General features: G+C 45.3%; 1 protein-coding gene across 1 annotated transcript; it reads right to left on the minus strand.

Moving 5' to 3' along the window:
* Positions 1 to 1,857: 1,857 nt before the first annotated feature.
* On the minus strand, positions 1,858 to 16,730 carry dcst1 (DC-STAMP domain containing 1; the record flags this gene model as incomplete). The annotated part of the gene is made up of 16 exons (XM_079240541.1): positions 1,858 to 1,996; positions 2,071 to 2,175; positions 5,516 to 5,658; positions 7,180 to 7,296; positions 7,380 to 7,506; positions 8,593 to 8,688; positions 8,775 to 8,874; positions 9,656 to 9,813; positions 9,899 to 10,020; positions 10,760 to 10,903; positions 11,497 to 11,668; positions 14,658 to 14,797; positions 15,204 to 15,332; positions 15,413 to 15,487; positions 16,503 to 16,601; positions 16,691 to 16,730. The coding sequence occupies 16 exons, from the start codon at positions 16,728 to 16,730 to the stop codon at positions 1,904 to 1,906; spliced, it is 1,860 nt and encodes a 619-aa protein (XP_079096667.1). The 3' UTR covers positions 1,858 to 1,903.
* Positions 16,731 to 21,763: the final 5,033 nt, after the last annotated feature.

The raw sequence follows: 21,763 nt of genomic DNA on the forward strand, positions 1-21,763 counted from the left end.
ACATCAACAGATATGAGCAGAGTGTGGATCTGACAGGAGGGACTCGTCTCTGAAGAGTTCCACAAGTTTCCACGTGAACAACCGGAGGAGCTGATAACGTTGCTTAGCAACGGGTCAGTCACATGACTGGGTGTAAAAGGAGGTGTTGCTGCTTTTATACCCGATCCAGACACCCTCACCAGTTAATCTGCTGGTTGGAGAATCCTCCAGAAACTCGTTACTGGAAAGAAACTGGAGACGGAGTTCAGCCTGAAATCGCTGACTCAACAGATGTGTGTTTCTGAAAACGCCTTCCTGTTTCCACCAGCATCCAGTTCCTGACCGCTCCTTCCAGTTCAGGGTCGCAGGAAGCTGCAGCCTGTCGCAGCGGTACACCTGGACAGGTCACCAGTCCATCACAGTAACACACACACACACACACACACACACTGGGACAAGTTAGAGGAACCAGTTAACCCAACATGCATGTCTTTGGACGGTGGGAGGGAGCTGGAGAACCTGGAGAGAACCCACACATACCTGGGGAGAACATGCAGACTCCACACAGAAAGACTGCTGTCCAAACCGACAGACCAGCCGAGACTCGAACCAGCGGCCACCGTGCTAACCGCTACACCACCACGCCAGCTCATGCGGGTTTTCTGACGTGGAATGGAAACACTTTTACACGTCGCTGGACGTGACGTGGGACCGGGGTGCCAAGTTGGGATCCACCGTCCTGCGGCTTTTAGATGCTTCCCTTCTCCAACGCACCTGAATCCAGCCAACGTCTCGTTGCCATGACGATTTTCAGCCAATTGAATGATCGTTTCCAACATCTGCTTAACTAAACATATCAATATCAGTATCGGTAAAACAGTGGTATCGACGGTGAAGGCTGTGGAATCACCCAGGCCTGATCAGACACCAATAGACACAATAGAAACAATAGAAACATAATAATGAGATTTTCTGAAACTTTAAAACGTTTTTATTGATTTTTTTTACCTTTTCTTTCCACTAAATCAGCAGGTGATGAAAAAGTGTTTAATGTTCAGTGGAGCAGAACTAAGAGGATAAATGTTGGAGCAGGGATGATTTAATCAGCGGGAAATGATCTGTAAGGCTTTTCTCAGCGCCCGCAGGGTCATGGAACACCTCCTGGTGGAGAAGCTACTGCAGGATTCATCTCATCATGGAGCATTCCCCGTCTAGTCTCTGAATAAATACTACCGTCCTGGACGGATAGACACACTCCGCAGACCAGCTGGAGGGTCACATGACCATCATAACGCTTGACAGAGGAGGCGGAGCTCCGATGGAGGTTTAAAGTTAAGGGTGAAACGTATCAGTATTGTATTAATATACCAGTAGCACTATCTGGCAACACCTGCATCCAACTGGACTCCCACCAGTCTGACCAGTACCTTCCTAGGACGTCCTCGACTGTTTCATTTCCTGCTTGTGTTGTTCTCACTCTCAGACGTCGTCACTTTGGATAAAAACGTCTGATAATGACTGCAGAGTGTGACATCGGTATCGGCATCATTATTAGTATCAGTACCTGTGTCGGTATCAGTATTATATCAGTATCTGGACCTGGATCGGTATCAGTAATAGTATCAGTAATAGTATCAGTGTGAGTATTTGTATCAGTAATAGTATCAGGATCTATATCGGTATGAGTATTAGTATCGGTATGAGTATTAGTATCGGTATTTAATCCACTTCATGCTGCTGCAGTGACTAAACCTGCTTACAGGCTGATTTAAGGTATGAAATTTGTTTTAAACTCCTCAGTTTGGACAGAAAGACGTGACTCCGAGTCGGGAGACATTTTACTGCAGACATGAGTGAGCAGGTTTTTCTGGACAGGATGAAGAGCTTTGGGTCTTCCTCTCTGGGTGGAGCTTCCTTCCTCCGTCTAACTGCTGGCATAGCTCACCTCTGAGTCTGACGCTTCCTGTTTCTGATGGTGAAAAAGCCGACGCACACACCTGTTGAGGCGCTGCAACACCTGCAGACAGACAGGTAACTGTCAGCACATCATCTCAGACGTTTGATTGGTTGGGTTCAGTGTGAGCGGCTCACCGTCCGGCTCCTCCGTCCTCGCCTGATGATGTGTTTCCTGTCTGTGGCGTAGATCCGTCTGTGGAGCTGCAGGTTGTAGAGAAACAGGACTCGCTTCTTCTCCCTCTGAACGACAAACATGGAGTTTTACTTCATGTTTAGGCAGAAAACTTTATACTTGTATCCCTGCAGGATTCTGAAGGCAAGAACCAGAACGTTGAACAGGACGGGGATCCCCCAGTGTATGATGTCCACCATAGATTCAGAGAATTAGGAGGAATCTCTGTATGCTTGGGACAAGGCTGTATGCTGGTGATCTTCTGCAATAACAGCAGACATGGATCTCTACTGGAAACCAGTGCTTTTACTCAGGCAGATTCCAGAAACCAGTGTGAACACAGTTCATCCTGAAATCCACACATGCAGGTTAAAGCTCCATCATATGTGAAGAGGATCCAGAAACACGCTGTCTTCACTGGACCAAAGCTCATTTAAAATGTTCTGAGGTCAGATGGATCACTTGCTGAATCTGAGAAGTTTTCCATGTTTCCCTTCCAGACAACGTCTCTTTCAGGGAAGAACTTGCAGATTTCAGCAAAGCAATGCTGAACCACACCCTGCCTTCATCACATGAGAACTGGTCTGCCTGCAGTCAAGACCATTCACCAATACAAAACATCTGGAGCATCATGGAAGCAGAAATCCTGTAGAGCATCTGGAATCCTACATCAACCAGAATTGCAAGCATTCCTCTACTCAAACTCCAGCTAACTGCACTATACTTCACCCTGTAACTACTTTTTACACACGCTAACAGCTGCTAACTGGGCTAAACATCACCCTGGAACTACTTTTTACACATGCTAACAGGTGCTAACTGGGCTAAACATCACCCTGGAACTACTTTTTACACATGCTAACAGGTGCTAACTGGGCTAAACATCACCCTGGAGCTACTTTTTATGCATGCTAACAGGTGCTAACTATGCTAAAAATCACCCTGGAGCTACTTTTTATGCATGCTAACAGGTGCTAACTATGCTAAAAATCACCCTGGAGCTACTTTTTACGCATGCTCACAGCTGCTAACTGTGCTAAACATCACCCTGGAACTACTTTTTTACACGCTAACAGCTGCTAACTGGGCTAAACATCACCCTGTAGCTACTTTTTTACACACGCTAACGGCTGCTAACTGGGCTACACGTCACCCTGGAACTACTTTTTTACACGCTAACAGCTGCTAACTGGGCTACACGTCACCCTGGAACTACTTTTTACACATGCTAACGGTTGCTAACTGGGCTAAACATCACCCTGGAACTACTTTTTACACACACTAACGGCTGCTAACTGTGCTAAACATCACCCTGGAACTACTTTTTACACACGCTAACGGCTGCTAGCTGTGCTAAACATCACCCTGGAACTACATGCTTACAGCTGCTAACTGTGCTAAACATCACCCTGGAACTACTTTATACACATGCTAACAGCTGCTAACTGGGCTAAACATCACATGGAACTACTTATTACACACGCTAACAGCTGCTAACTGTACTAAACATCACCCTGGAACTACTTTTTACACACGCTAACGGCTGCTAGCTGTGCTAAAAATCACCCTGGAACTACTTTTCACACATGCTAACAGATGCTAACTGCACTAAACATCATCCTGGAACTACTTTTTACACACACTAACAGCTGCTAACTGGGCTAAACATCACCCTGGTACTACTTTTTACAAGTTAACAGCTGCTAACTGTGCTAAACATCACCCTGGAACTACTTTTAACACACGCTAACGGCTGCTAGCTGTGCTAAAAATCACCCTGGAACTACTTTTCACACATGCTAACAGCTGCTAACTGCACTAAACATCACTCTGGAACTACTTTTTACAAGTTAACAGCTGCTAACTAGGCTAAACATCATCCTGGAACTACTTTTTACACACACTAACAGCTGATAACTGGGCTAAACATCACCCTGGAACTATTTTTTACACACACTAACAGCTGCTAACTGGGCCAAACATCACCCTGGAACTACTTTTTACACATGCTAACAGGTGCTAACTGGGCCAAACATCACCCTGGAACTGCTTTTTACACGTTAACAGCTGCTAACTGTGCTAAACATCACCCTTGAGAGATTTATCCCAATTCTTTGATAATATTCACTGTAGATGTTGGTATCAATAATGTTTTCCTCCTGTTCAGCAGTTATAATTGATTATAAAACGCTGACTCTGCAGGACGTGGAAATTTTTTACATCATCTCTCTCTCTGTGTGGCTCCATGTCTCTCGGCTGTTAATCCCATCATGCTGTTATAAAGCTCTTACAGTAATCAGATCAGATTTACTGCAGCTCACAAGGTCGAGGCTCACAGCATGTGTGTGTGTGTGTGTGTGTGTGTGAGTGAGTGTGTGTGTGTTTATGTTTGTGTTATGTCAGATCCAGCGCATACAGGACGTGACATCACAGCTAGAAACGACATCCAATCCCAGGCTGGGGGGTACACATTTTACCTGCGTTTGTTTGGTTTTATTGTGTTAATTTTTTCATACGTGAACATTTAGAGTTAATTTATCACTTTAATCTCCTTTATTAACCAAAAACAATAAATCTGAGCAGAATTAAGGTCTTTTAAGACTAAATAAGTTTAACAAAGTTTTTTATGACATAGAAAGTAAATATCAAAGTTTAACCCCTTAACACCAGAATACAATAAATTCAGGTAAACTTTTTATATTATATAAATGATTAACATTTAATAATATATAATTAATATGAAAATGGATAAATAAATCTGTTTTATAGAAGAAAAGAAAAGAAAACCCAGAAGGGTTTTTTTAAGGCGTTAAAGGTTTATTGAACAGGTTTGGTTTTTCAAAAATTATTTCCAAAACATAAAAACCGTTGAAGAGACTCAGAAACTGGTTTAAACATGAATCTAGATCCAGTTTTTAAGTCAGAACCAGTCTGAAGTTCTGGAGAACTGAAAGTCCAAAATTTCCTGCTTCATCTCAGTTTGAAGCTTTAGAGAGAATTTCAACACCTCTCCAGGATCCTGGAAGGACTTTCCAGGAACACTTCTTCAGGATCCTTGAAAGACTTTTCAAATCTCCTGTTTGGATGTTTCCGTCCAGATGATCCCGCACTGTTTCTGGATCCGTCCCTCTATCAGACCCGTTTTTACTGATCTTCAGTCCAGTTTTGGGGTCATGTGACCTCAGTATTTACTGGCATGTTTCCATGGCTATTGTTTCTGAAGGTGGATCAGCTGAAGGTCCAGAAGCATCTCTCGGGTCCTGGATCAGGTCTAAGACCCTGTTTTCTGTGTGATGTCAGATGTTTCAGCATCGGAGCTGGATGCCGGTTGGATTCAGGTTATAGCTCTGTCTAGTTATTCAGGTTAAGGGGTTCGGGTAAGATGGACTCTGTGTGTGTGTGTGTTACCTTGGGGAAGTAGGAGGCTGCGATGACCCGTCGGAGGCGGTTGGTGTACACCTGCAGGCAGGTAAACAGACCCAGCAGCAGAACACAACACACACAGCTCACGTAGACGCCAGCAGAGAGGGAGGAGGGGGGGGACATGCATGCTGCGGGGGGAGATGTAGATTCACATCAGTTTGTATCAAACTGCAGCTGACACCTGTCATCCAGAGGAAACGTCGCCCCCTGCTGGCTAAGGTTGATATCACCTGTAAATCTGTTCAGAATTACTCTTTTCACCTGAAAGGTAAGCTCGAAGAGTTTAAATTCATTTTCTGCACCAGTTATTCCAGTTCAGGGTGGTGGGGAAGCTGGAGTCTGTCCCAGCTGTCAGGTGAGAGGCAGGTACACCTGGACCAGCTGCTGGTACTTCACAGCGGCTTCTTTAAATCATTTCTATACATTATTTTTAAGGTTTAACTTGGTTTATTTCTGTTCAGTTTACTTCAGCACCGTTGCTTCTGCTGTTTAGTCGGTTTTATTTGAAAAATCTCTTTTTGTTTTACAATTTGTCTTAAAAATAATCAAACTTTATAAAACTTTGAGGTTTTACATGTGAACATATATGAAAAAATATATAAAAATGTAAAAAATATATGAACCGCTAGGCTGCACGGTGGCGCAGTGGTTAGCACTGTGGCCTCACAGCAAGAAGGTCGCTGGTTCGATCCTTGGCTGGTTTGGTCAGTGGCCTTTCTGTGTGGAGTTTGCATGTTCCCCGTGTATGCGTGGGTTCTCTCCGGGTACTCCGGCTTCCTCCCACCATCCAAAGACATGCATGATAAGTTAATTGGTCACTCTAAATTGCCCCTAGGTGTGAGTGTGAGTGTGGTTGTTCGTCTCTCTGTGTGGCCCTGCGATGGACTGGCGAGCTGTCCAGGGTGTACCCTGCCTGTCGCCCAAAGCCGGCTGGGATAGGCTCCAGCTTCCCCACGACCCTGAATGGAATAAGCGGTTCAGAAAATGAATGAATGATATGAACCGCTAGCACATCATCCACTAGTCATAACGACCGCTAGCACAACATCTGCTCGTCATAACGACCGCTAGCACAACATCTGCTCGTCATAACGACCGCTAGAACAACATCTGCTCATCATAACAACCGCTAGCACGTCATCTGCTCGTCATAACGACCGCTAGCACATCTGCTAGTCATAACGACCGCTAGCACGTCATCTGCTCATCATAACAACCGCTAGCACGTCATCTGCTAGTCATAACGACCGCTAGCACATCTGCTAGTCATAACGACCGCTAGCACGTCATCTGCTAGTCATAACGACCGCTAGCACGTCATCTGCTAGTCATAACGACCGCTAGCACATCTGCTAGTCATAACGACCGCTAGCACATCTGCTAGTCATAACGACCGCTAGCACATCTGCTAACCAAGACATCTGCAAGGTTATCGGATCATTTTTAATCTGTTTTCGCTTTTGTTGGAGAGAACAATGATTCACATGTGGAAAACATTCAGGAGCATCTGATCTTTCAGGAGTGGACGTCCCACTAAGCTCAGATGCATGTCAGACCCTCCAGGTCTCGGTTAGCATGCTACATGTTAAAGTTTAACTTTAAGGTTTGCAGGAGACAGAAACAAGAACATGGAGGCACCAGGGACTCACCCTGGTTGTCGGTGGCGATGTCGAGGTTGGAGGACATGTTGAAGGCCGAAATGGTTGTCCTCAGGAGGTGGGCAATCATGGAGTCTCCGCCCACTTTGATGTCCACCTGGTGATGACCTGCAGGGAGGGGGGCGGAGTCAGTCACCTGAGTTTCCGTTGGAAGTCAGCGTGAAAGTCGTGACGTGAGTGTTTGTCATTACTGGTCAGGTTGAACTGGGTGAAGGTGTGTCTGCTGATGATGTCCAGCACGTGGGACAGAGCCAAGTCCACCGTCAGCAGAACGAAACACAGCAATGAAACTGAAAACACCTGGATCACACCTGCAGTCTGTAAACACACACATGCAGTCTGTAAACACACACATGCAGTCCCTTTTATCATCAATCAAACCAAAGAACTTTCCATGCTGACTAATAAACCAGATTCTCTAAACACAGCACATCCCACAAACATGCTAATCATGTTAATCATGCTAAACATGTTTCTGACTTTATGAGAGATACAGCAGCATAAAGCGCAACCAGAAGAAGAAAACAGAAGTTTGTGTAAATAACACACACTGACCGAGCTTATACTCATCTGTTCATCATTCTCTCATGTCTGAAACACACACACACACAACACACGCTGTTTTCATGTTTACATATTTTTACAGATTATTCTGATAGTTTTTTCTTCATGTGAGTCTCAAGCTGCAGATAGGTTAACACACTGCTGCATCACATCATTCAGACTGGAATGAAAAGAAGTGGTCCAAGTCCAGGCCCCTGTGGGACACCACTTGGACCATTATTTTCTTCTTTTCAGACACTCCAGAAGTTTGCATCACTTGTTGATCTTTGGCTGCTCCTGATTGGACATTACCGTGAGTTTAAGCTCTCTGATTGGTGGAAAGTCTGACAGGAAGTGTCTTCATCATCATGTCCAGGTGAAAATAGAGGTCTCTTAGCAACATGGTAGTGATGGTGATGAAGATGTGATAAATAATGGTGGATTTACCATCTAGAGTCTCTGAATAAACACTACATGTTGTGTCTGGATTGTAAACCTCCTGGACGGATAGAAACACTGGAAACCTCCGTAGACCAGCTGGGGGGGGGTCACATGACCACCACAGTTACACACTGACCTTCATATTGGTGGAAGGGAAAGATCTGCTGGAGGTTTAAGCGTTAATGCCGAGGCCAATCCATTCCCAGCACCGATGATGGATCAGAAATCTGATTTTATATCAGCTGATTTAAACCAGATTTTCTTGTCATTTGAACGTTATCAACGTAAAAACATGGAGTTTTGTATCATTTTAACATGAATGAAACATTATAATCTTAAAAATACGAAGCGCCACTCTGACCTCAGCTGATCCTTCGTCTGACTCATCATCATCAGTTTTACGGAGCTCCCTGAACTCACCACTTGCTTCAGCTCCTCGGGGTAAATCCTCAGGCTGCGGGGGTGGATGAACTGGTTTCTCTCTGACTTGTTCAGAGGCAGCAGGAAGCGTTTCTCCTGAACACAGCAGAGATGAAGATGAGGCACCAGTCGTGCTGCACATCATGGAGCAGTGATGATGATGAGGATAATGATGATGGTACCGCTTTCCTCCTGCGAGCGTCGAGCTTTCTGAAGTAAGAGGTGACGTAGACGTTGTCAAATGAAATATCCCCCCTGTAGCATCTCAGGTAATTAAACGCCCTGAAGAGGAGGAGGAGGAGGAGGAGGAGGGAGAGGAGTAGGAGGAGGAGGAGGAGGAGTAGGAGGAGGAGGAGAGAGAGGAGTAGGAGGAGGAGGAGGAGGAGGAGGGAGAGGAGTAGGAGGAGGAGGAGGAGGAGGAGGGAGAGGAGTAGGAGGAGGAGGAGGAGGAGGAGGAGTAGGAGGAGGGAGAGGAGTAGGAGGAGGAGGAGGAGGAGTAGGAGGAGGAGGAGAGAGAGGAGTAGGAGGAGGAGGAGGAGGAGGAGGGAGAGGAGTAGGAGGAGGAGGAGGAGGAGTAGGAGGAGGAGGAGGGAGAGGAGTAGGAGGAGGAGGAGGAGGAGTAGGAGGAGGAGGAGGGAGAGGAGTAGGAGGAGGAGGAGGAGGAGGAGGGAGAGGAGGAGGAGGAGGAGGAGGAGGAGTAGGAGGAGGAGGAGGGAGAGGAGTAGGAGGAGGAGGAGGAGGAGGAGGGAGAGGAGTAGGAGGAGGAGGAGGAGGAGTAGGAGGAGGAGGAGGGAGAGGAGTAGGAGGAGGAGGAGGAGGAGGAGGGAGAGGAGTAGGAGGAGGAGGAGGAGGAGTAGGAGGAGGAGGAGGGAGAGGAGTAGGAGGAGGAGGAGGAGGAGGAGGGAGAGGAGTAGGAGGAGGAGGAGGAGGAGGAGGAGTAGGAGGAGGAGGAGGGAGAGGAGTAGGAGGAGGAGGAGGAGGAGGAGGAGGAGGAGGGAGAGGGCTGAAGAAAGAATGATAACAGCTGTGAAGATGATGATGAAGATGAAGGTGTGAATGTTACTGTATGAACATGCTGATGAAGGTGAAGGAGAGAATAAGCTGCAGGATGCTTAGCAGCTGCTTGGTGGTTCTGTTCAGGGTGATGAAGGACTTGGTGACGGTCTGGGTGAAGTCCTGGTCCACCAGATCTCCGTCCAGCACTGACTGCTGCTGCTGCTCCTGTAGGACGCCACATGAAGGAGGAGCTTCGTGTTGGCAGATGCCATGTGTGCCCTGAGGTTGGTGATGACGGTGCAGCTCTGACCTGTAGGACCAGCTGAGTGCTGAACTCTCTGGACAGAAGGTCGACGGAAACGTTGAGCTGGTCGAACAGCTGACCAAAGTTTCCCTCCACGGGGATCTGCTCTCTGCACCACGGAGTCATGACTGAAGACGGAGGACGAAACGTGTCATCACACTCTGTCCGGTTAATAAACTGCTTCGGTAGAACTGTGATCAGCGTCATGCTAGAGTCTAAAAATCCCAGAAGAACAGCCTCTAAGGGTCGTTTTAGGCCCCAGCTACGTATGTAAACAGATAGAAACGTCTCTCTGAGGTGAAGGCAGTGTGAAAGCTCTGCATTGGTCTGTAAAGTCACCATCTGATAGCATAAACAGTCCAACGCAGCAAGACCACCACCAAACAATCGTAAAAGATGGACGACGGAAGATCATCATCATGGCAGACTTGGAGATGGAACAAAGAGACCGCGACTGGCCTCATTGATGAAGAACGTTTGGGCGACTACATGTGTAAAATCACTGCGTGGTAGAGTTACCTGTAAGAAATACCTGTCAGATTGGGTCTGTACATGCTTTCAGGTGGATGTTTCAGGTTTTGGTGTCCCTCAGGGACCAGCTCTCGGACAGGTTTTATCTCCTCGGCCTACATAATCCCTGTATTTGGTATTTTATTCCACTTCTATGCTGACGACACGCGGCTGTACCTACTGGTCCGTCAACGCTGTTTACTGGGACACCGTCCGGGTTTTACTTTTGATTTTATTTGGAGATAAACACTGACAGGAAGTTTTCAGCTGGGAGGATCATAAAGCCTCTTTTCCACATTTAAACATTTGTTACGAGGTCGGCAGGAAACATGCTGGACATGTGACGTCACGACTCACCTTTCATGACATCACACAGGAAGTGGAATTTCATGGAAACGCAGAGGATGTGGTTGATGACGGGGACGGGAATGGCCTGCATGCACTCCTGCCATCGGCGGCTGAACCAATCAGCACAGCGCTGGACGCCCTGATCCACCACACCTGCTCACCAGACACCTGGATATTGTCATTGGACTTAAGAGAAAAACTCAGAGCTGACTGGAGATAAAGTTAGCGAACTGGACCACCATCGTGTCCCAGTATAAACGCATGGAAATGGTCCCTGAAGGAAGTCTGAAAACCTCCAGCATTGTAGCGGACCCTGGTCCATGATAGTCCAGCTCTGCACAGATGTCTTTAGATTATCTGAATTTAATTTAATTTAATTTAATTTAATTTAATTTAATTTAATTTAATTTAATTTAATTTAATTTAATTTAATTTAATTTAATCATCTAGATTTTTAAATGTATTTTTTTCTTTAACTGTTTTCTCATAAATTTCTGGGAATTTTAAAATCTTATTAAAGTTCCCAGAAATCAGCACAATTTCCTTGGTTTTCCAGCCCATGAAGTTCAGAATTAAGTTCAAAAATGATCCTTTCACTACATCAGAGTTGTTTTTAATCAGGTTTGTCTGAGACACATTTAGTTTTCTATGAAAAGTCTGAACGCTTCGTGTCCGACTGCTGATACTTTAGAAACCTGAATGTGACACATTAGGTGTTGATAACTGGAATCTGATTGGTGGCTAACCGTCACACTGCATCCTGGTCTTGGCGGTAAACTCCTCCTGGGTGCTCTTCCCTCCTCCTGCGGGTTCTACGTTGAACCGGTCATATCCGTACTGAAGCACCACGTTGTCTCGGATCTTCTGGAACTTTTTGCTGATGCTTTGAGCCTCCGACTGAAACTCTGCTTTGTCATCCTGCAACGCAAACAGCAAACCGATCAATCGATCAGTCAGCGCTCCTGGAATCACAAGAAGAAAAACAAGCCACCATCTTGTTTTGATGACAGACAGTTTTCTGAAAGATGAAGTAGGTTGTTGTCGAAGCTGCTGAAATACTTTAGTATTCATGTTTCCTGAAACAGAAATTGGCGAAGAAACCAGGAAAACAAGGAATGTGACAATGTGGTGAAATGCAACCACGTAGCGTGGTAGGTCAGGATACATGCTCCTCATGAACACATACATCAAATGTGGGGTTCCCCAGGGATCCATTTTAGGCCCAATTTTTATTTTGTGACCGCTTGGAGACGTGGTCAGGATACAGTTCTCATCTACGCTGATGATACGCAGCTTTACATCGCTGTGTCTCCTGATGACCGGGGGTCATTTAACGTCCTTTTAAACTGTGTTTCATAAAGTCGTGGATGTTCAGAGAACGTCTTACAGCTCAACCAGGAGAAAACTGAAGTTTTATTTATCGGTCCTGAGGACAAGAGAGGGATTATTCCACGCAAACTGCAGCGTTTCAGTGTAAGAAATGTGGGTGTCCTCGTCGGCTCTCAGCTGGATTTCATTCTGGAACAAAAACAGGATTTTATCATCTAAAAAACATCAGAGTCGCCCATCTCTCTCCTGCCAGCACGGAGATGCTGCTGCTTTGGTAGAATAGATTACTGTAACTCCCAGCTCTCCGGTCTTCCTTACAGTCTGCAGTTAGTCCACAACTCAGCGGCACGAGTTCAGACAATGACCAGAGGGCAGGAACCCATTACACCTGTTTTAAAATGGCTGCATTGGCTCCCTAAGTGATCATTTTTTTCATTTATTGATGTGTTCATAGTTTTAGGCCTTCTTGTTTGAAAGGTTCACCTTTCTGAAAAGTTCTATATAAATAAATTTGATTTGATCTGAATGCATCAGACAGAAAATAACCACAGCAGCAGCTGGCGTTCTACAGGGCGCGGCTTTAGAACCGCTTTTGTTTTTTTATAAGCTTCCTCTTTGTCACATTATTCACAAACGTGGTGTTCAACTTTGTTTTTATGCCGATAACACATAACTGTTCCCTCCCATTACAAACACTGAACCATTTTCCCATATGGTCGTTTTACGACTTTATTCAAGCAAAACTGAATTCATCCCCACCAAACCAGTAAATGTCCTGCCACCTGCTGGTTTCTTTGGTGAAAACAATGAGAGGAACCTCAGTGTTTAGTTTAACAGTACTCATAAAAATCATCAATCTGGTGCAGTCAGGAGTTTGTTGTTTAGAAATGCTTTTTATTTAGGATCAGTTTTACCTGAGTCACAGACTTTTAATGGACTCCAGATGCTTCAGAACTCAGCGTCTTTACATCCCAGTATGTTTTAGAGTTGATTTGAAAATAATGCCGATGACTTTTAAAGGCCTTTATGGCCTTTTGACCTCCTCATTAGACATCTTACAAGCATACAAGCCTGTCTGATGTTTGAGATCCTCTCAGAGGACTTTTTATGAAAGATGGACGGAGCCTCCGACGGATAACAGTGAAGCCGATGCATAAGTGTATAAAACTGCAGTTCCCCCTTCATCCACTAGGGGCAGCAAAACAGAACAAATCCCCATAGACTCCCGTGTTAAAAAGACCAAGTTCACAGCAAGAATAAACATGTTTACAGCAGGAATAAACACGTTTACAGCAGGAATAAACATGTTTACAACAGAAAGAAACATGTTTACAGCAGGAATAAACATGTTTACTCAGAAATAAACATGTTTACAGCAGGAATAAACATGTTTACAGCAGAAATAAACATGTTTACAGCAGGAATAAACACGTTTACAGCAGAAATAAACATGTTTACAGCAGAAATAAGTATGTTTACAGCAGGAATAAACACGTTTACAGCAGAAATAAACATGTTTACAGCAGAAATAAGTATGTTTACAGCAGGAATAAACATGTTTACAGCAGAAATAAATATGTTTACAGCAGAAATAAACATGTTTACTCAGAAATAAACATGTTTACAGCAGGAATAAACATGTTTACAGCAGGAATAAACATGTTTACAGCAGAAATAAATATGTTTACTCAGAAATAAACGTGTTTACAGCAGAAATAAATATGTTTACAGCAGGAATGAACATGTTTACAGCAGGAATAAACATGTTTACTCAGAAATAAACATGTTTACAGCAGGAATAAACATGTTTACAGCAGGAATGAACATGTTTACAGCAGGAATGAACATGTTTACAGCAGGAATAAACATGTTTACAGCAGGAATAAACATGTTTACTCAGAAATAAACATGTTTACAGCAGGAATAAACATGTTTACAGCAGGAATAAACATGTTTACAGCAGAAATAAATGTTTACTCAGAAATAAACATGTTTACAGCAGAAATAAATATGTTTACAACAGGAATGAACATGTTTACAGCAGGAATAAACATGTTTACAGCCTGGTTTAAAAATCCATTTTCAGTTTAATAAGCCCTTGGCCCCTGCCAAGATGGTGATGGTAGGAACCGCCCACCGAGCTTCAATTCAGCTCTTCAGAAACCTACGGGTGACGTCACGGAGGCTCCGCCCATCTTTTATATACAGTCTGTGGACGCGACTGAAGACCAGAGGTGATGGAACGTTTTCGGTTAAAGCCCTGAAACTTTGGCGCAAGCTGCCTGAAGAGACCTGATAACTGATAAGTGAATTCTAATGTTACTTTATGAGATTTTGTTGCTGTCGTTTAAAGCATTTTCTAGCCTTTGTTTAAAATGTGCTGTATAAATAAAGTCATAATGGTTTGAATTAATGTGCATCCCAGAATTAGTGACAAAAGAGTAAAAATCCTGGATGTATTTGTGTTTCCTCTGGCAGTGAGCTCACTTCACTGTTTCTGATGGCCGAACAAACACAAACCCAAGTCCACCAACATGATGTGGAACACCTGTGGAGCATTTCAGAGCATCCGTCTCACCATGAGCTCCTGGGAGATGACGACAAACGGCCTGATGGCGTGTCTCCATAGCAACCTGCTGTGGTTAACCTGCAGGTCCAGGTTACAGCTCAGAGACAGAGCGGCCGCCTCGGCGTTCTGCTGGATGTTGGAGATCGGACCTGTAAGTAAACCACTGAAACATTCAGCATGAGGACCTTTAAGGAGCTTCGTAACGATGAGTCTGATTCTATTCTATTCTATTCTACAGTCATTTAGACGCTTTTATCCAAAGAGTGAGAGTGAGTGAGAACAACACGAGCAGGAAATCAGACAGTAGAGGACATGGTAGGAAGATGCTGGTGGACTGTCCAGTTGGACGCAGATCCTTCCATGAAGCTACAGGCTTCTTATGTTTGTTATTGTTTACTCCCTTCCCACCCCGTAATATCACCACATCATCATAGTTTGGGAGATCATTCCACCATCGAGGCACAACAGAGGAAAAGAGTCTGGCTGGTGATTTAGTCCCACGTATTGGTGGTAACACGAGGCGTCTTTCACTGGTGGATGAGGATGTGTGTTAACCTTCGTACAGGACCGACATGATCAGGATCATCAGGTACGCTCGGCCACGAGACCCGAACATGCTGGGAAAGACGAGCAGGACGGAGCATCTGAAGGAGGAGGACAGCGCTGCGGAGGCCACACACACACCTGGAAAACACACCTTCATCAGCTCCTTAAATGACCGCGATGCGTTCAAGAGCTGCAACAAGAATGCAGCATGTTCTCACCGACAAATAAGAATCCTGCGGCCAGCTTCAGGTCAAAGGTCAGAGGGAGGCTGTGGACGATTCCCAGGAACAGGACTGACAGGCGGATAGCACAGCAACAAAATATAATCGTTATTATTATAGTTCATTCATCCTTATTTCGTCAATAACATCAGATGTTTGAGTTGATCGATCAGGGGATGCACAAAAATATGATCCATTTTCCAAACAAATACAAAATGTTCCAGGTTACGTTTTAATTGTCTGTAGCAAGGAAACAAAACCACACTCACACACACACACACACACACACACACACACACACACAAACATATATAGATAAATATGTATATCAATATATCTATATATATATATGTGTGTGTGTGTGTGTGTGCGTGTATAATTATATGGGGCTAGATTCTCCCAAGTCCAATCAAACAATAACCTTTTCATGCAGAAATTAATAAACAATGCAACATTTTTTATACAGTAAATACAGTATTTTACCCCTACATACATATGCAATGATACTGTTTATGTTTATTAGTGATATTTAGAATTGATCAATATTTATTATTTTTTAATTTAATGTATTCTATAAAATATTTATAAAATAATATACAAATATAATTAAATATGTAAACCTTCTATAAAATATAGCTGTATCATTTTCTTTTCCTATTTAAGGAAAACTTACATAATTACACTATGTTCAATTACATTTTATATTTATTTGTTCTCCAGTGAGTGGAAACGTATTGGATGACTCACTAACATCCACTGAAGTGGTTTATTGATAAAAGAAAAAAAAACCAAAAAACCTCTTCATCCATGAATATGCAAGAAAAAAAGCTTGTAAATAGGTGTCCGCCACATGGCCACTATGCATGAAAGGGTTAATATGTAAATTACAAAGAAATTTACATTCAAAACATAGCTTTAAAATGAATTTTCTGTGCTAAATATGAGCTTTCTCACTTATCACGTGACTTTCTGCCTACATACGTGTCTATGTTTACATGTCAGTGATTGTGGTGTAACTCTCCTGATAACAGTGTTAGCTGAAGGTAACCTGCAGGTGTGACATCCAGATGTTGATGACGACATTTACCTGAGCCGCTTAGCGCTCCGAACAGCGCCCTGAGGAACAGAGGAAGCACCAGAAACTCTTCTGATTGGCTGAGGACGGTCATTATGAACCTGCGCACAGCTGGAAAGAAAAGATAGAAAACAGCTGGATGAGAAACAAGCTTGCAGAAAGAAACTCAGATGGAGGAGAAGCTCATGTTGTTAGCTTACTGTGGCAACGAGAAGGTCTCTGCAGGTCACAGTCCTCCATCTTCCACCCAGACTGCAGTTGGAAATGTAGCGGTTGCTTAGCAACGGAAGCTTCCGGAAGCTTCTCTCCAGGTTACAGGAAGACATTTCTGTTGAAGTGGAAAAAATGAGCGGGTTACACACAGACACACGCTGTAGTAATATGCACATAACCTCCATCTCTGTTGGTTTATGGATGCACTGAGGTTTGTCTCTTGGAATGTGCGTGGAGCTGGAACAAGAGAAAAGAGGTTAAAAACACAATCTACACAATCTGAAGTCCACAGTTATATCTTTAGATGCAGAAAAAGCATTTGACCGTGTAAACTGGAAATTTTTATTTGCAACTTTAAAAGAATTTGGGTTTGGGTCATCATTTATTGACTGGATAAAAATATTATACAACAACCCAAATGCATGTGTGAAGACTAAGGACAAAACTTCTCCAAGCTTCTGCTTACAGAGAGGCACCAGACAGGGCTGCCCACTTTCTCCATCACTCTTTGCCATTTTTATTGAACCTCTGGCAGCTGCCATAAAACAAAACCCAGAAATCAAAGGAATTCATGCTAAAAATATTGAACATAAAATTAGTCTTTACGCAGATGACATTTTACTTTTCCTTAACAACTCACAAACAACACTTTCTCAACTATCACACTAATTAATACATTCTCTTCAATATCAGACTATTCTATTAACTGGTTAAAGACTACAGCAATGCCCATTAACTGTGACTTTAAAAACATATCTAACACCACTATACAGTCAGGAAATATTAGTTATTTAGGTATAATAATCTCTCCCAGACAAATCATGATCAGCTAATAAAAACAGTAGAGGATGACCTCTCAAGGTGGAACCGCTTGCCCATATCACTTATGGGGAGGGTTTCCACTGTTAAAATGATGGTTTTACCAAAAGTTAATTACCTTTTCTCAATGGTTCCCATCAGACCATCCTCCACTTGGTTTAAATCACTAGACTCCCACATATCCAGATTTCTCTGGAAAAACAAGCCATCCCGCATTAGTCTAAAAACTTTACAACAGACCAAAGACAGAGGTGGGTTGGACCTGCCAAATTTTAATCAATATTTCTTATGTAATAGGCTGCAATGCATCTCCAAGTGGCTTAATCCAAGTTCTTTGGATGAGCCATGGCTGGATGTTGAGCAAGCATTGTGTGAGGATTTAGTCATCTCTGATTTACCATTCATCAGCTCAACTGTCAAGTCATATAAGTGTTTCAAAAGCATTAACATCAGCTCCAGTTTAACGGCTTGGTGGGAATTCCTGAAAGTAACCAAGTCTGCGCTTATTCCATGTAAGCTCACACCCATCTGGAACAATCCTGACTTCCTGCAAAACAAAAAGATGATAAACTTCCCTCTGTGGAAGAATAAAGGAGTAAAGCAGTTAGAACATATAGTAGAAAATGGAAACTTTCTGCCATTTGATGCAATTTCTTCACGGTATGAATTCAGCAGCACCAAATTCTTAGAATACCACCAACTTAAATCTATTATAAGTAAGAAATACACCACTGATCAACTAAACTTACAGTTACCTATCAGGGTTGCAGAATTCTTAAATCTTAAGGCCCTGAAGCTACTATCCAAAATATACAGATTACTATTGAAGCTAGAAGATTCCATCTCTCTCCCAACTTCTAAATGGGAAGCAGACTTATCCAGCAACTTCAATCAAAATGAATGGTCACAAATCTGCTCAAACACATTCAAAATGACTAAGAATTCAAACATGCAATTAATACAATTCAAAATTCTACACAGAACTCATTATACGGGACACAGGATGTTCAGGATGGGTCTGTTACACTCACATATCTGTTCACACTGTACTGACAACATGATTGACAGCTACTACCATGCCTTATGGTCTTGTCCACCTGTCCAGAGATTCTGGCTCCAGGTATGTAAAGATCTGTCAGACTGGTTTAAATGTAATATCCCTGCAAACCCCAAATTGTGTCTATTGAGTCACTTAGGTGAAAATAACATAAGGTTTAATTTAGCAAAACCAATCCTCAGCAGCCTGTGCATTGCAAAGAAAACTATCCTTGTGAACTGGAAAAGCAAACAGAATCTGTGTATCCAGCAGTTTAGAAATCTGTTATTAGATTACATCAGCATGGAAATGATGTCTGCCTCCTCAAAGGATCAGTCAGCTGAATTTCACTCTCTCTGGTCTCCTGTGATCAGCTCCATCACTTAGTGTAGGGGGGAGAGTGTGACCTCATCCTGCTCGGGGCTGGGGACTGGCTGGGTGGCTCAGGTGGCTGTGGGTCTGGGGTGGACCCCTGGACGGGGATCTTGGCTGCTTCATTACTGGGGGGGCTAGGTTTCCAGACCTGGCGGGAGGCCTTGGGTGGATCAATGGTTGGAGTTGCCTTGCGGCGGTGGGGCGAGGTCGCTGGCGGGGGCCGGATCGGCGGGTATTGGCTCCGTGACGGGTGGCCGTGCCGCTGTGGGGTGGGCGGGGTGCGGGTCCTGGGCTCCGGTGCCCGGGGCTGTCCCCTGCTTCTCGGGGGTGGGGGGTCGGCCCTGCCGTGGGGGGGTTGGGCTGACCTGGACCTGCCGCTGCAGTGGGGGCGGGTCCGTGCCCTGGTGCCCGGCAGAGGGACCCGGGCCCAAGATAGTTGAGGATGGGGGGGTGCCTGTGTATATATGGGGTGTGTATGGAGGAGTGTAGTGGTACATGAATGTATGGGGGGTAGGGGTGCGTGTATGTGGGAGTGTGTTGAGGCATGTATGTGTGGGGGTGTTGGGGTGGGGGTTTAGGGGAGTCCGAAAGTACATGAGTGTGTGGGGTGTAGGGGGGTGTACGTATGAGGGAGTTTGGTGGTGTATATGCGGGGTGTGTTTAGAGGATTGTAGCGGTACATGAAGGTATAGGGGGTGAGGGGTGTGTGTATGCGGGAGTGTGTGAGGGGTGTTGGGGTGGAGGTTTAGGGGACTGTGATAGTACATGAGTGTGTGGGGTGTAGGAGGTGTGTGGTGGTTTATAAGTGGGGGGTTTATGGGGAGTGTAGTGGAGCATGAGTTTGTGGGGGGTAGGGTTGTGTGTAAGGGGGAGTGTGTTAGGGCATGTAGGTGTGGGGGTGGAGGTTTTGGGGAGTGTGATAGTACATGATTGTGGGGGGGGGTTGTGGGTATGGATGAGGGAGTGGGTGGTGTGTGTGTGTGTGTGTGTGTGTGTGTGTGTGTGGGAGGGGGTAAGGGCTTGTGTGTGGATAATCTGGTGTTAAATGCATGGGAGATAGGGGTGTGTATATAGAGGAGTATTGAGATGCATGTGTATGGGGGGAAGTGGCCCGTGTGTAGGGGGGAGTGGGGGGGTGCATGTGTATGTAGGTGTATAGGGGGGTGAAGGGTCATGATTATGAAGGGGGTAGGACTTCAGTGAGAGAAGTGGGGAGTTGTGGTGGTTTGTTCTAGGGTAGGTAGAATGAGAAGGGGTGTTTTGTGGTGGGCAGGGAGGTGAGTGGGATGTAGGGTTTTGGAGGTGGACTAATCTTTTGGCCGTGTATCTGTTAGAATGGGTGTGTATGTGTATAGATGTATGTGTGGGTCTGTAGGTGTGTGTGTGTGTGTGTAGATGTGTGTGTATACCAGGCTGATGGTGAGGGGGTGTGAATGTGTTGGTGTGTAAAGGAGAAGGGAATGCAACGTGTCTCTGGGTGGGGGCGTCTCCTGGGGGTGTGGGGGCGGTGGGCCCTTGGTCTGTCTCTTCCTTGCCCCCCCTCACTTTTGCATGTGGTTCGTTGGTGCCTTCTGGGGCCGGTGGCGGCTCCTTTGTTGGTGTTGCTGAGGGCCCTGGTTGTTGGGGCAGCTGCCCTTGGCCTGTCCTGGCCTTCGGGGGCCCCGGGAATGGGGGATGTGCCTCGTGCCGCAGGTGGCTCATCTTCTTGAGGGAGGCGCGCTTCCCTCGGGACCTAAATCCCCGGACCCCCCTCCTTCCCTTCTTCCACCACACACAGGCAGGGCGTTGGGAGGTGGACACGTTGATCTGGATGGTGAGAGAGGCCATCAAGGTGGTCTCCATCGCTGCATCCAGCATCGGTTCACCTCCCAGTTTTAATTACACTTAGTCAACATAACACAAAAAACACACACTGACAACACATGGACATATTTTTGGGGGCGGGCCATGCAGTGTGCGGTGGGCGGGGCTGCTTTGGTGGTCCCGCTCCCAACATGATGTGGTTACTTCTTCCCAATTTTAATTGCAAACAACACACACTTCACAATCATTCATAAGCTGGGAGGGAGGGGGTGACGATGGGGTCCTGCCACGCCCCTATTTCTGGGGCTGTGCCGGAGGAGTTTGGGCGGGGGAGTGGTGCTGTTCAGGGGGCCTGGGTCTGGGCTGGCCTGGCAGGGGTGGGACTGCTGCTGACCCTGGGTGGTGCTGGATCGGCTGCATGTGTGGAGTGGTGGGGGGGCATTGACAGGGGTGGGGGGTAGTTGTGAGGCCCTGATCGGGGCCCTCCTATCCCCTGCTCCCCCGGGGGTATCTCACAGGGGACACGTTGGGAAAGAAAGGTGAGGGCGTGCAGGAGCCAATGGATGAAGTGGTGAATGAATGTTAGGGTAGAGGGGGGGTGGGGGGATCAGGGTGTAAGAATTTAGGAAAGTGGGTGGCCGCTGGGATAGGAGGAAGGGGGGGTGTATGCAGATGGGTGGGGGTGTGTATGTGGGGTTATGTTGGTGATACGGGGGAGTGATGGGGTGGGTGTACAATGAGGAGTGTGAATGTGGATAGAGGGGTGTAGGGAGGTGTGTGTGTGTGTGTAGAGTGGGGTATGCGTGTATGGAAGAATGGGTGTTTATAGAGGGAGCAGGGATGTGTGTGTGAGGGGGTGTGTGTGTATAAAGAACGGGGGTAGGAGAGTGTGAGTTTGAGCGTGTAAGAGAATGGGTGTATAGGGTGTGTTTAAGGAGAAAATATGGATGTGTGTGTGTTTGTTTGTGGGTGTGTGTGTGTGTGTGTGTGCACATGTGTGTGCGTATGTGTGTGCGTATGTGTGTGT

The sequence above is a fragment of the Telmatherina bonti genome (genome assembly GCF_933228915.1).
Source record: "Telmatherina bonti genome assembly, chromosome: 5".
NCBI lineage: Eukaryota > Metazoa > Chordata > Actinopteri > Atheriniformes > Telmatherinidae > Telmatherina > Telmatherina bonti.